Source organism: Furipterus horrens, unplaced genomic scaffold (assembly GCF_987537825.1).
Source record: "Furipterus horrens unplaced genomic scaffold, mFurHor1.1.pri manual_scaffold_4, whole genome shotgun sequence".
Lineage (NCBI taxonomy): Eukaryota > Metazoa > Chordata > Mammalia > Chiroptera > Furipteridae > Furipterus > Furipterus horrens.
In genome coordinates, this window is record NW_028327174.1 from 191977082 (window position 1) to 191992250 (window position 15169).

The 15169-nt window shown below is 44.6% G+C and overlaps 1 protein-coding gene across 1 annotated transcript in view; it reads right to left on the reverse strand.

The window, feature by feature from the left end:
* Positions 1 to 15169, reverse strand: part of BRINP1 (BMP/retinoic acid inducible neural specific 1) — a 161325-nt gene that overhangs the window by 13868 nt on the left and 132288 nt on the right. The window contains exon 7 of the mRNA XM_090274638.1: positions 12398 to 12620. Within this exon, the coding sequence (XP_090130764.1) occupies positions 12398 to 12620 (223 nt within the window). The remainder of the gene's footprint in view (positions 1 to 12397; positions 12621 to 15169) is intronic.

A 15169-nucleotide genomic window follows, 5' to 3' on the forward strand; every position in this document is an offset into this window, starting at 1 on the left:
TAGCGGCAGAGGGCCAGTCACTCATTTCTGTGAGCCTTCGTCTTCTCACCTGGAAATGGGGAGACTTAACCCTTGCTCTAGCACCCTCCCAGGTAATTATAAGGATCAGATAAACTCATAGGTGTGAAAGCCCTTTGCAAACTTTAAAATAAGCTGTGCACGAGGTATCTGTCTTAGCAAGAGTTTATTATTTGAGGTTAGGAATGTGCCTAAGCCAAAGGTGTAAATCTATTGCCTAATCGCACCAGAAAGTGAGCGCCTTTCTATGGCTGCTGCTGGTGAGTGGTCACAGCACCCCTCAGCAGGAGGGGTACCTGCTGGGGTACGAAGCCATTAGCATCTACTTAAGACTGGTTGAAGGATGGGGATCTCTAGTGACAGGAAGAACACTCACAGCCTGAGGCACCACACCAAATCACCTGGGTCACCGCCACTTACTGTCCTGTAGATCACTCTTTTCCAAGGCAATAGACTGAGGAATGCAATCTCTTGAAAAAACTTCAAAAAGAACGGTTCTGTGGCCAAATTAGTTGTAAATATATGCACATTTGACCGCTTCTTCTATATCTTTTTTAATTCACTGTTTCCTAAACGTATTCAATCCACAGACACTTTCTTTCCTCCATCTCCCTCCCAATAACCTACAGGATTCATTTGGAGGAACTCATTTTTGCTTGCTTTCTACCAGGTGCATGAAAAGTGAGGTGAGACCATATTTATGGCAGTGAGGGGAGTCTTCTAACCCAAAATTAGTGTGGGTCCCAGACCAGCGAGGGACAGGACCCATCCCAGATCTACTGAATCAGAAGCCCTGGGGTGGGGTTCGGCAACCTGTGTTCAGAAAGCCCTCCAGGGGACTGTGGTGCCCCTCCGTTTGAGAACCACACTGGAACCCACAGACCTGCGGTAAAGCTCATGTCGGCAAAGGCAGGAAACCCCGGATCCTTTTACTCCCAGAGGAAGAAGTTCCATTGATCCACTGGTTCATCATTCAAACGGCTAACAGAAAACATTTAATAAATGCATGCATTCCTTCTCCTTTTTCCCCCCCCCAGGGTCTACTCAACACCTATAGGATGATATGCAAACTCCACAACTAGGTATTCATTCCTTCCACAGTTCATCTCAACCTACCGGATTAATCTTAATTCAATAACATGTAAGGACAATTGCATTAAGGGCTAATATTTATTGACCACATATGCTAAGAACTCTATACATATCCTAAGTAACCCTCACAGTAACCCTGTGGAGAAAGTTCTGTTATTATCCTCATTTTACAGGTGAGGACATGCAGGACCTACAGACAATGAGAACACACACCGCTCACAGGATTTAACAGCAGACCGTCTGACTCTGAGGCTCATGTACTCAGTCTTGATTTACATGCTCTCTCTGATTTTGGATTTCCCATTTCTGGATGAAATTAATCTCACATTCCAATATTCATAAGTACATGTTGTTTTCTTATATGGAAAACCGTTCTCTCCACTCCCAAATTCATTATTGTCCCTCAACTCCTATCTCAAAGGCACCCTCACTTCAGTTCAGCAAATGCTGTGTCATTAGGTGCCACAGGTACTTACCCTGTCACTTTGGGAGGGAAGGTACCCTAGTGAGCAAGAGAAAACAGAGTCCTTGTCATCATGGAATTTTTGGTCAAGTAGGGAAAGTCTGGGAATAAATAGATAACGGCAGATGTGCCAAGTATTAGAAAAATGCCCAGCAGGATGCAGTAAAGATACACTGTAGGACAAGCAAACTTGTCCAGTGAGCTGGACAAGCATCCTTAAGAAATGGGGGTTTGATATAAAATTTCTAGCATGAGTAGAGGAATCCATGCAAAGAGGGAGGGGAATTCTCCAGTATTCTCAGCAGGAATGTATTTCTCTCTTCTTACTGTTGTTGCTATTTAAATTCTGTAGTTATGAAATGGGAAGTATAATAGAATCTGTTTTATAGGGATGTTGGAAGGATTAAATGAGTAAATACATTCAAGCATTGAAAAATGTACAGTACATAATAAATGGTCAATCTATGTAAACTATTATTACATCTTTTTTTCCTTACTATATGACCTTGCGCAAGCTGCTCCAGGAATAGTGGGAAATTACTAGCAATAAGAGCTTCTGTCTTAGGGCAAGCTCATGAATGACCTCCATGTAAGTGACTGGACACATACCTGACACCTTCCCTTCCATCAGATGAATGTGGTGAATGTGGATCACAGCACTTTTGATACTCATGGATGGTTTGTCCAGACCCAACAAAGTCCACATGCTTCTGTTCACTCCAGGTGACAAGCACACTTACTGAGAGTCAGTTTTGTACGTTCCAAACCTGTTTATGCCAGTCGTATTTGCTATTATTTTATCACAGAATTAAAAGCAAATTAATAGACTTCTGGCCAAGATGGAGGCCTAGACAGACATGCTGCATCTCCTTCCACAACTAAGAAGGAACACAACTACCTCAAAACTAGAGACAACCAGAAGTTCCAGAAAATCAAGCTGCATGGAAGTCCAACAAGCAAAGATGTAAAGAAGAAATACTCATCCAGACAGGTAGGAGGGGTGGAGCTTGGGCGAAAAGGACGTGGTGTGGTGGCAGGCCGATAGAAAGCTTAGTCGCACATTTTAAAAAGTTGGGAGGAACACCTGGGGAGCACTCCCAGCACAAGACTAGACCACGTAGTTCACAGTCCCAGCACCAGGGAAAATAAAGCCTCACTGCTTCTGACTGTGAAAACAAGTGGGCGTTGGGGCGGAGGCAGAAACTTCCAGTCTCTCAGCAGAGTCCATTTGTTTAAAGGGCCTCCACAGTCCTAGAATGTCCACAGACCCACCCACTCTGGGAATGATGGCCAGGGCAACAGTTAGAGAGTCGCCAGGCCCATACAGAAGTGGGAGAAGTGCCTGGAAAAGGGGCAAGTGCTGAGCAAGCAACATTATTCCCTCTCAGACCTCTCCCCCACATACAGCACCACAACATGGTGAAACGGGTCACCTGTACTGATGAATACCTAAGGCTCAGCCCCTTACAATGTAACAGGTGTGACAGCTCTACCTAAGACACAGAGGCAAACAAACACAGAAGTCTGTTAAGACGAAGAGACAGAGAAATGTGGCCCAAAAGGGAGAACGGATCAAGGTTCCAGTGGGAGAACCTTTAAGCAACGAGGAGATAGCCAACCTCACAGACAAGGAGACAGCCAACCTAAAAGACGTAGAGTTCAAAACACTGGTGATAAAGGTGCTCACAGGCTTGACAGATATGCTTGATTATGGCAAACACATAAGGTAAGAAGTGAAAGCTATGCTAAATGAAACGAAGGAAAATCCATATAAAACCAGTGGTGAAGGGAAGGCAACCAGGGTTCAAATCAATGATTTGGAGTATAAGGAATAAAAAACAGTCAACCAATACAGAACAAGAAAACAAGAATTGAAAAAATGAGGAGAGGCTTAGGAACCTCTGGGACAACTTTAAACATGCCAATATCCAAACCATAGGGGTGCCAGAAAGAGAAGAGGAACAGCAAGAATTTGAAAGCTTAGGTGAAAAAATAATGAAGTAAAACTTCCCAAATTTGGTGAAGGAAATAGACATACAAGTCCAGGAAGCACAGAGAGTCCCAAACAAGCTAGACCCAAGGAGGACCATACCAAGACACATCATAATTAAACTGCCAAAGGTTCAAGATAAAGAGAGCATCTTAAAAGCAGCAAGAGAAAAGCAGAGCATTACCTACAAAGGGGTGCCTATAAGACTCTCAGCTGATTTCTCAAAAGAAACTTTGCAGGCAAGAAGGGACTGGCAAGAAGTATTCAAGGTGATGAAAAGCAAGGACTTACAACCAAAATTACTCTATCCAGCAAAGCTATCATTTAGAATGGAAGGCAGATAAAATGATTCCAAGACAAGGTAAAGCTAAAGGAGTTCATCATCACCAAGCCATTATTATATGAAATGTTAAAGGGACTTACTTAAGAAAAAGAAGATCAAAATTATAAACATTAAAATGACAACAAACTCACACCTATCAACAACTGAATCTAAAAAAATAAAAACAAAATCCAACTAAGCAAACCAGAATAGGAACAGAATCATAGGTATGGGGATCATTTGGAGCATTATCAGCTGGGAGGGGGAAGGGGAAGAAATGGGGAAATGGTGCAGGGATTAAGAAGCATAATTGGTTGGTACAAAATAGACATAGGGGAGTTAAGAATAACATAGGAAAGGGTGAAGCCAAAGAACTTATATGCATGACCCATGGGCATGAACTAAGGGGGGTGGGATTGCTGGAGGGAAGGAGGGTACTGGACAGAAGGGAGCAAAGGGAAAAACAATTGGGACTACTGTAACAACATAATCAATAAAATATACTTTTTTAAAAAAGCAAATAAATGGATGAAATATGAGCTTTTTTTGTGGAAACTAACTTGAATTCTGTGAAAAAGTTCTACAAAGACCAGTTGCTAAAAAAAATTTCCATCCATTTAAATCAAGGGGGAGTATCCAAGAAAGTTTGGAAGGGTTTATAAAATTCTTCAAACATTTAGATTATTTCTTAAGAGTCTTTAGACTATTGCTCCACTTTGAATAAGCATAGTTGGAAATATGATACAATTATTGGTCAGAAGTATGCAAGGAAGACAGTAAAATGTCAAAAAAAATATAACCACACCCTGCAAAAACAATTTGAAAAGGCTGGCCCAGGAATATACATTTATATATTTTAAGTTAAAGTAAAATGTGTTTATGTATGTGCAGCATATATACATTAGGGTTCCCTAATTTAACATACTTTTTTTAATTAACTGACAAATTATTGGTCTCCAATTTGTCTGCTAAGGAGCCTTGTGCTCTGAGTGCTTCCTTTATGCTAAACGTGGCTTATGTGTTCTTTTATTGATTTTCTATCATTAATCCCAATTAGAAACTGAAGCTCAAACACCTTAATACAGTAACAGCAATCATGCATCTTGGCCTGTAAGACTTCAGAATCTGGAGTCTAAGTATCTTAAGTTCCATTGCCTCCCTGCTATATTATTAGATTCTGTTGGGCTCATGCCTAATCTTCTCTAATGGAAACATACATTTCCTAGAAGCAGAAAGTGTCTTCATCAAACACCTAGGGTCTACTACTGCTGTGCTCTTGATTATATTAACATTGTATCCGTTCATTTCTTTACAGTTTATGAGGAGTTTTCACATACATAGTATAATTGACCGGAGCATGAAACTCCACAGGGCAGCTACTCTTATTATCCTCATCATACAGATGAGGAAACAGAAGGTTCAGATGGGTTTAGAGATTTTTGGAGGTCATGCATCTAATAAGTGGCAGAACAGGAACTGCCAGTCTAATAAACTAAATCTGACTCCAGTTTAATAAAATATAAGAAGTCACATCTGTCTGTCCCCCTGCATGTGTCTGTGGAGATGAAATCCAGAGGCAAGTAAGTATAAGGTTCAGATAGAAGAATCAAAATCAGCGTGGATATTGAGGGTCATCATAATAGAGATAATGACCATCTTAGTAGGCAGAAACTTTCCACAGACACCAATTAAACACTGTATGGAACAGGAAATATGTTAAAAGCTGACATGGGTTCAGAAGCTATGGCCCCAGGATTGGAGCTGGACGTGGATGTCCCCAAGAGATTTTCATCTCAACAATGCATAATTACATTGTGGTTGGCTAAGGCCTGGACTGGACTGCTGGGTCAAGGCATGTGAATATGGGAAGTAAAAATAAACCAAAGATGAAGAGTCATTGGAAATACCAATAATTATATAAGCCTGCCTTCAAGTTAAGGTTCCATTTATACGCTTTGCCTCACAATTCTATAACCAAACCAGGTGATGGCATGTAGGAAAGAAACATCGGATCACACTGACACTCAGCACCTAATTGGAGCTAGGAAGTTTTCTTCATTTCATTGAATTTAATAGACTCTGAGAAGTATCTATTTTTGTCCTCTTTCATTCTGCCCCTCCCCCTCCCGGAGGACACATTTCTTAGAGTAACTGAGTTACCAAGAAGTACTTCCAGGATTTGAATCCAGATTGGGTGAAAACACTCCCCTCTTCCAGTTTCCTTTTACCCACCCTGTCCACACCAGCACAGTCTGAGGGCCTGACTTCTTGTCACAGTCTGTCCACAAATTCCCTGAGAGACCTTGAACAAGTCACTTAACTCTCGTGGGCCTTAGTTTCTTCATTTGTGAATGAGAAAGATGATAGAAACATATACCATACAGGTGAAAAAATCTATACATTATTTATACAGCAATGGGACATAATTTTAAAAGATCGTATCGACATGCCTTGGAGACCCCAGGCCAAGTAGAAAATAATTGATTTGTCCACGCATCGAACCAAGTGTTTTGAAAAGCTCCTCTGGGCTAGGACATGATGCTGGTGAGTGGTGGAGATCGTGGTTACAGACGCGTGCCTGGAGCTGATGTTCTCACATAGAGGTGTTAATAAATAGACAAACAAGGGAATAATGGTGAACTGAGATCTGGCTTCCCTTCGGAAGTCAGAATGCCAGGAAAGATGCTAACACAGCCTTGTGGTGCAAGGATCACCGCCTTTTGCGCTGAGATCTGAAGGACACATGGGTGCTACCGCAGTGAAGGAACAAAAAAGGCTCATTCCAGGTGGAGGGAAGAGTCTGTGTGAAGCCTAGGGAGTGGCAGGGAGCCACGAACACCTGGTGAACTTGAAAGAAAATATACAGAGGATGTGTTATAAAGTTGTACATGCCCTGACTCGTGTTGCTCAGTGGATTGAGCATGGCCTGCAAACCAAGTGTCGCTGGTTCGATTCCTTGTCAGGGCACATGCGTGGGTTGTGAACCAGGTCCCCAGCTGGGGATTTGCAAGAGCCAACCAATTGCACATGATGTTTCTCTCCCTCTCTTTCTCCCTCCTCCCCACCCCCTTTAAAAATAAATAAATAAAATCTTCTAAAATGTTTTTAAAATAAAACTGTACATTTGAAACTTACATAATCTTATTAACCAATGTCACCCCAATACATTTAACTAATAAAAAAAAGAAAGAAAGTGAAGGAAGGAGCCAGGTTGCGGTGCAGCAGAGAGAGCCATGGAAAGCCGGGAAGGAGGGTGTGAACTGTGAACGGCAGGCAGGGCCAGATCATGACAGACCTGTCGGCCATCTTAAGTTCTGCTCTTCCTCCTCAAAGCAATGACCAATCACCAAAAGATTTTTAAAAGGTAGTGATAAGACAGAATTTGATTATTAAGTAATAATTTGGATTGCTTCCTGCAACATAGACTGGAAAGTGATTGGGTTCAGAGAGATTTAGGTAAAAGGCCATTGTATTTTAGGGGCGGGGCTGCTGACCACCAAGCCCAGCAATGGAGACAGCAAGACAATTCTAGTCCTGCCACTGACCTGCCCGTGACCTTGAACAAGTCAGTTACATAGCCGTCTCATGAGTTCCCTCATTTATGAAATAAAGTCACTAGTGTCAACTTCACAGAGACAGTGTCAGGATCAGATGAAAAAAAATGTTGATGCTATCATCACCAACACTCAAACTCAATGAGCATGATGGTGGACTAAACAAGTTTTAAAAAAGTTGGGACAACTGTAATAGTATAATCAATAAAATATACTTAAAAAAAAACAATTTATATGCAAAATGTCAATGCCTGGTAAAAATAACAATAAGAAAAGTAGCTACCATGTATTGAGTGTTTTCCACCTGCCAGACACTGTTCTGAGTCCTGCATGTGGATCACAGGATTTAATCTCCAAAACAGACTTCTGAGGTTGGTACTCTTATCAGCCCCATTTTACAGATGAGGACACTGAAGCTCAAAGATGGTAGCAAGTCCTCCAGGGTTCCAGTGTGAGCAAGGTGACAACGCCGGCTACACGAGCTACTCAATAAGCAATTGTTATTGTTTTCTGTTTGCTATTATCATTCATCTTATTTGCCCTACATATAGGATAGTCACCTCTAGCTCTAGTTATACTCGATTTATCCTGTGGGAAATAATCTCCAGAGAAGACTTCCTTTGCCCCCAGTGACCCACAGCTCCCAGTATTCACACCCTTGAATCTGGGCTAGGCTTTCAGCCAACAGAACATGGAGGTGATGGTCTGACTTCCAAAGCAGCCTTACAGCTTTCTTTGGGTCTCAGGATGCTGCCATGCCATAAGAACTCCAAGAGGGCAGGCGTAGACACTGATCGGAAGCCTCACCTGAGCTCCCAGGTGACAGCCAGCATCACTGCCACCTCTGGGTGGGAGCCACTTTGGACATCAAGTTCAGTTAAGCCCCCCGATGACCCCAGCACCAACCAATTTGAGAGACCTCCCCCACAGCTGTGTCCGGGCAACCTACAGAACCATGCAAGATGATAACAAAGTGTTTCTTTGAGCCACTGAAGTCTTGGGGAGAACAGTTTAGCATCAGTTGATAAGCAGGACACCCCCTTTGCCTTCCAGCCCAGTATACAGATCCCAGCATGCCTTGAAGCAAAGTTCTCATTATCCATATTTGACTTGTCGCTGCGGTTTATAGGTAAATACCTCTTTCAAGTAGCAATAAAATAATTATTTTATCTCATTTTTTTTCAGTCACCACTGACCCAGCCTGTGGGTGGGGGTAGAAGAGAGCACAGGGGGAATAAACAGTGAATGCAAAAGTAAAATAATAGTCTTCATTGATCTGGAGCACATGGTTTAACTCTCTGTGCCTCGGTTCCCTTATCTGTAAACTAAGAATAGTAAGACAGTAAGCATACCTAGATTCAAGGTTGCAGTAAGTTGAGAATTAGCTAATTCATATAAGATGTGCAGAACAGTGCCTGACATTTAGAATAAGAATACCAAGTGACAGCTCTCTCTCTCCCTTTCCCTCTCTCTCCAACCCCCACCCTCTTAGTGTCTCTTCCACTTTCTTTTAACGGAGTCAGGCATTTTATTAGGCTTTTAAATTGTTTAAGCCTTAATTCGCACACTTAACCCAAAGGCAAGTGTTATTCTGTCACATTGCAAAAGAGGTGAGAAACTTCCATAAAGTCTCCCAGCTGATAAGTGATGGAGCCAGGATTCGGACCCAGTCCATGGGTGGCTATAGCGCTTTCCCTCTCCCACCCCATAATGCCACCTCCCTGCGACGCCAGCGACAATCCGTGTGACACACGTGGTAGTGACAGCATCTGCTTGGTGGACTCATCCCCCACAGAGTCTTGCACACAGACAAACTGCAGCCCAGCAGTCAGCTCATTGACAAAGTCCAGCTTGCTCAGCTCGGGTGGTCCAAGGTCCCCTGGGTTAGCGCCTCTGTCTGACACTGCTCTGCGGCAGGGAGGTACCTGCCTGCTGGTGTGAGAAACGCTCATGAAAGCCTTTGATTCAGATGTCAGGAAGCAGCTCCCAACCAGCAAGGAGGTTCAGCCTCAGATGGGGCAGCACAGGCCAAGTGTCTATGCCCTGTGTCCCCCAGTACCCAGCATTCAATATCCCTTAAATGAATGTAATGGAGTGACTTGCCCAGGTGAAATTCCAAACATCCTCTCCAGGGGAATGGAGGAGGGATGCGACAATTCAGGCAAGTTTTCTCCTCTTAGGAGGTAAGAAGGCGACCTTCTTTGAAGGTCCTGGGAGTCGCAGGATATCTCTAGCGGTCTATACCTGGCAGCGTGTGCAGGAAGTGGACCTCTGTGCTCAGAAAAGTGATGTGACTTGCTCATGGTAGGGCATGACCTCAAATTCAGGCCCCGGATTATTTCCGACATTCTCTGCATCACCCACTGTGGTACCTCCCTCCTCCCTCTGTGAATGCCTGGAGCTCCTCTCCTGGAGCTCCCAAGCCTTCCCTGGATCTGGCACACCCTGGGTGCTATGGGCTCTGGGCCTGCACCTTCTCCTCGCCTTTAATCAATGTCTTCCCAGTGTCTTTGGGCCTTTGGTGACACCCAGCAAGACTGAAGGGATGCCTGTTTCAAACCTGGTCATGGTTGCCCTTTGCCACCAGATTTGCCCTCAGTGCGGTCTGTCCTGAGGATGCACAGTTTAGTTTCTTTACCTAAAGGTCTTATCAAAGGCCAGGTGGTGTTTATGCTGCATTATTTCTCCCCATAATCCCTACGTTCGAGTCCTCACCCGAGGGCCTCAGAATAGGACTCTGTGTAGAGACAGGGTTTAAAGGCGTAAATTAAGTTAAAATGAGGTCACTGAGATAAGCCCTAATCCAATAGAACGAGTGACCTTAGAAGAAGAGGAGGTCAGGACACAGAGACACACAGAGGGACAGCCATAAGAACACAGGGAGAAGACGACGTCTACCCGCCAATGAGAGGCCTCAGAAGAAACCAACCCTGCCGACACCTCCCCGACTTCAAGCCTCTGGAGCTGGGAGGAAGCAGTAGGTTGTTTAACCCACGCACTCTGTGGTGCTTTGCTACGTCAGCCCTGGGAAGCCCTAGATATGGAGTTCTCCTGATCGCCAGCAGAACTCCTCACGCCTCCTGTGAGAGGCACCTCCCGCAGCACGGTTTACTGTGGTCATTTCCGAGTCTCTCAGAGTGCCCGCTGCAGGTCACAGGACAGACATCGGACAGATCTAAATGGAATCTACTTCAGACATGTGCTCACAGTGGCTGTTGGGGCGTCTGTTGCAGATGACAGGGAAGCTATTTTGTGATGAAACCTCTTTCTTAGTCCCTGATGCTGCAGCATTGCAGCAAGTGAGCAACTGCCAGAGACATTCTATCTGATTCACAAAATAATTATCACACACTCAGTGCAAAGCATGGGCTCAGAGTTGAAGGGAGTGGAGAAAACAGAGCTGAGAACAGACAAGTGTAGAAGAAAGAGGGTTCGTAATAGGAAAAAAACAGGAAAAACATGTGGACTGAGGCAGGGCTTTTAGATTCATGGGATCTTAAAATAAGGAGCCTTCTATATTGGCTAGTGCAATCCTGGAAGACTTCATGAAAGAGGCATCATTTGATCTGAGTTTCGAAAAGTGAGAGTAAAATGGGTGCTTGGAGAGGGGGGGCTTGGGATGGAGGGAGGCTGTTTAAAGAAGTTCAGTGATTTTTAAATTGAATGCCCATACAACATAGGATTTAGATTCACAAAGTTGAGGCATTTTGTCTCTTCTTCTTATATTAGGGTTTCCAAACCTCAGCGCCATTGACTTCTAACTTTGTTGCGGGGACCACCCTGTGCAGTAGCACCCCCACCCCTGATAAAATAATCAGAAATGTCCTCAGACAGTTCTACATGTGCATGAAAACAAAATCACCTCCTTTTGAGAACCACTGACTTTTACACGGTAGTTTTGGACCAATCACTTCACTTCTCTGAGCTTCAGTTTTACAGTCTGTGTGCGGGGGGTAACACTCATATACCAGTATGTGGCTGACACAGATTCTGTTCAGTGAATGTGACTTAGCCTCAATCTTTTTAAGAGCAGATCTCTTTTCAAATGATATTGAACATGGAACCTCCAAATATGAGACAAATGAGCAGAGCTGCTTCAGCTAAAGCAGGGCAGAGTCTCCAAGCCTGTGTTCTTGCTTCCCCATGGTGTCCGCATAAAAACCCTGGAGCCATCGCCACAGAAAACCCCGGATGCAGCTTGCTCACAAATGCCCTGGGAGGTGGGACCTGTAAGACCTGGACTTGAATCATGGCTTTTTCCCTGTGGGTCCCTGAGAGAGAAAACACACCCTAAATGCTGTCTGGCTTGTTCGCCCTGTGTTCGCCACCATCGTCAGCACACCTGGCACCTGAAGGGCAGGGCTGGGACTAGGGCGAGGCACATATGTGACCTGGACATTGCAGGAGGCGCTCATTCCCAGGTGAGAACCTTGCGCTCACAGGACCCAGAGAGGGAGCGCCCCCTTAAATTTCTCATGGCAGGTGCCTCGCTTCCTTCACGCCATGCCTCCCCTGATCAAAGGCCCTCAGGAAACAGTTGCCTGATTCATGAGGTAAGCCAGTTTCTTCACCCTGAAGATGGCAATACTAACAACACCTGCTTTTCCATGTAGTCTTAAAATAAAAGAGAAAATGCATTTTAAGCAACCAGAATCATCTGCTGCAGCAGTCGGGGCTCTTGTTCATTCTTGCCTCAGCGAGATGGATCAGACAGAACACAGAGGCTGAGAGTTCAGGGTATATAGTCAGGGAACAGGGAGAAATCCAGTGTTTGAGGGCAGCCGGAGCCAGCAGGGTAGAAGCCAGGGCCGGTCCGGAAAACTATTGGTCTGGACCACGCAAGGCCTTGCCTATCACCTCCAACTGCGTCACCTGCCCTGCATGTCCCCCCGCAGCAAGCAATGGCTAGCTAGCACCAGGTCCGAGCCCACAGAGGCGGCAGGGGAAGCAGCCCTTACCTCTCTCTAGGCAGCTGGTGGTTGGGATTGTGGCGGCAGCGAACACTGAGGCCGAAGAGCTTGCGGGCCGTGCGCTGGATCTTCTGCCGTTGGGCCTCCATGGAGCTCTGCAGGAGCTTGTAGCGGTTCTGCAGGTCCCAGTCGTTGCCCCAGTGCTGATGGATGCTCCCGATGGTCAGGAAGTGGTTGCTGGGGAGACGCTTCATAAACGACTTAAACTCATCTGGCGGGAGACAAAGGCCAGGGGAGACGGGCTGAGCGTGACAGCCCCACCTGACGTGGCCCACCCACCAACCAAGCAGGCCTGCAGGTAAAACCAGCTTGCTGGGGGCCCATGCACACAGCACGGGCCTGCTCCGCTCCCAGGAGGGAGCGCAGAGGCCACTGAGCTTTCCAAGAAGGGTCTTTGACTTGGCTGCTACAGGACGGAACCTGCATCCTGCGGGAGACTAGGGCTTCCTGAACTTCTGTCATATGAATGCCGACTGGATCACAATATTCACATATCACTTGGATTTACATTTACTCAGCACCAATGAAACCCAATGTGGATCCAATTCTACGGTACATAGAAAAAACCATGATTGCATGCCTTCAGTAGAACGGGAGCTGTAAAACTAAGTATTCTAGCCAGACACTACTCCCTGCGCCCTGACCAAACCCCTGTCCCGGCTCTCGCTTTGAAATACAGAGAAGTAGCCAAGGATAGACAGGTGTTAAGGACATGTTTGTAGCAGCTGAAACATTCTCTTTGATGTAATCTGCAGGTTTGACAGACCACTGAGGTGGGTCAACATCCCCACTGCGTGACCCAGTCTCACGAGAAGTTGTACGTTCCTGCCGTCTTATGTCATGTCCCATTTTGGAAGACTCCAGCTTAAGAGATGGGGACAAACGCTGGAGTCTCCTGGGGGAAGGTTTCTGCCCCCGTGGTGCTGAGTTTCCGAGTGTCAGCATGTGCTGCGACGCGACACAGACTTAGAAATTATCTGGGTCAGCTCTCTCATTCTGCATACGGGGAAACCGAAGCGCAAAGTGAGAATGACTTTCTGAAGGTAGAACAACCCGTGAGCGCCAGGAGGCGGAACTGAAACCGGAGCTGCTGTTTTCGGATCTAATTCTCCCTGGTCTACCTCAGCCATGTCCCCCTTCAACTAGTGGGGAAATTAAAAGAATTAAGAGGTTCATCGTTTTGCAGGTGAAAAGGTAAAATGATTAGATTATACATATAATAAAATGCATATGTATATGTATCTTGAGACTAATAATTTCACTTTATGTTATGAAACCTATGAGGAAATTTCAGGTACATTAGGCATTCATTAAAAAAGAAAATGCTTACATAGCTCTCGCTAAGCCCCAGATTCAGCCTTAAATACCTTGCACGTATAAGTGACTTTATAGCAAACCTACAAGGTGGGTACTTTTAGTGCCCCCTTTTCTAAAAACTAGGGCACAGAGAGGTTAATTAACTTGCCAAGGTCACACAGCCAGGGGTAACAGAACTCTAGACTGGCTCCGAATCTGATGCTCTTACTTAGCACGTTATAAGTACTCTCTAAACAAAAAAGAGGATCACTGTATTGGGACAAACAAAGAAATCAAAGGTACTGAACACATATGTACAGGAAAACTGTCTCTGACTCCTTGAAAACTCAGGCACCTCCTTCCTGACAGCCTGACAGGCATATGCCTGCAAACTGCCTCTCACCCACCCAAGAGCTGTGCGACATTATTCTCTCAACACTTCAGTTTCCCCATCTGTCAAGCAGGTAACAATAGCATCTAATTCAAATGTTGAGATGGTGACATAAGACTGTAGCTGCCTGAATAGTTCCCAAAATACAGAACATGCTCAATGGACGGGAGCAGAAGATTGAAAGGATGACCCAGGGCTGCACTGATTGGTGCGTTCAGTGAGCAGGCCGCAGGCAGGGCACCAGCCCAGACTCTGCTGCTCAGGCCCAGCCAACGCTCCTCCTGTGGAAGACACGCAGCTTATCCTGTAGACGGCTCTGTTGACATTGGAGGTAACAGTCTTCCGTGAACCGGGATTTGGATCAGAAAAGAAAACTTAATTTAAAAGTTAAAATGACTTATTGGGTTGGCCAAAAATGCTGGTTTGTTTTTTTTTTTTTCTGTAAAATGGCTCTAGTAGCATTTAGTTATCTTTAACTTCATTCTGCACAACTTCGTTAGATTGTATTGTGACAGCTGTCATCAATGTGCATTAAAAAAAATACATCAAAATTGGTGATTTTTTGTGTAGCCGTTTTAATATTGAAGATGGAAGAAAACACACAACATTTTTCAGCATATTATGCTTTATTATTTCAAGAAAGATAAAAATGCATCTGAAACACACACACAAAAAAATTTGTGCAGTGTATGGAGAAGGTGCTGTGACTGATTGAACATGTCAATGGTTTGTGAAATTTTGTGCTGGAGATTTCTTGCTGGATGCTGCTCCATGGTCGGATAGACCAGTTGAGGTTGATAGCAATCAAATTGAGACCTTAACTGAAAACATTCAATGTTCTATCATGTGGGAGAAGCCAACATTGTCAAAATACAGAAATCAATAAAGTTATTGGTGAAAATGAAAAATGTGTCCATTATTTTACAGAAAAAAAAAAAAAAAACTGAACAGATTTTTTGGCCAAACCCATACTTTCTTGACTAAAAGTGGAAATTCTCTCCCAATAAGGACAAGCAGACCCCCATTTGTGCATGTGAACTCGGTCCTCTTTGATCACTAAACTCTGGAGCCAT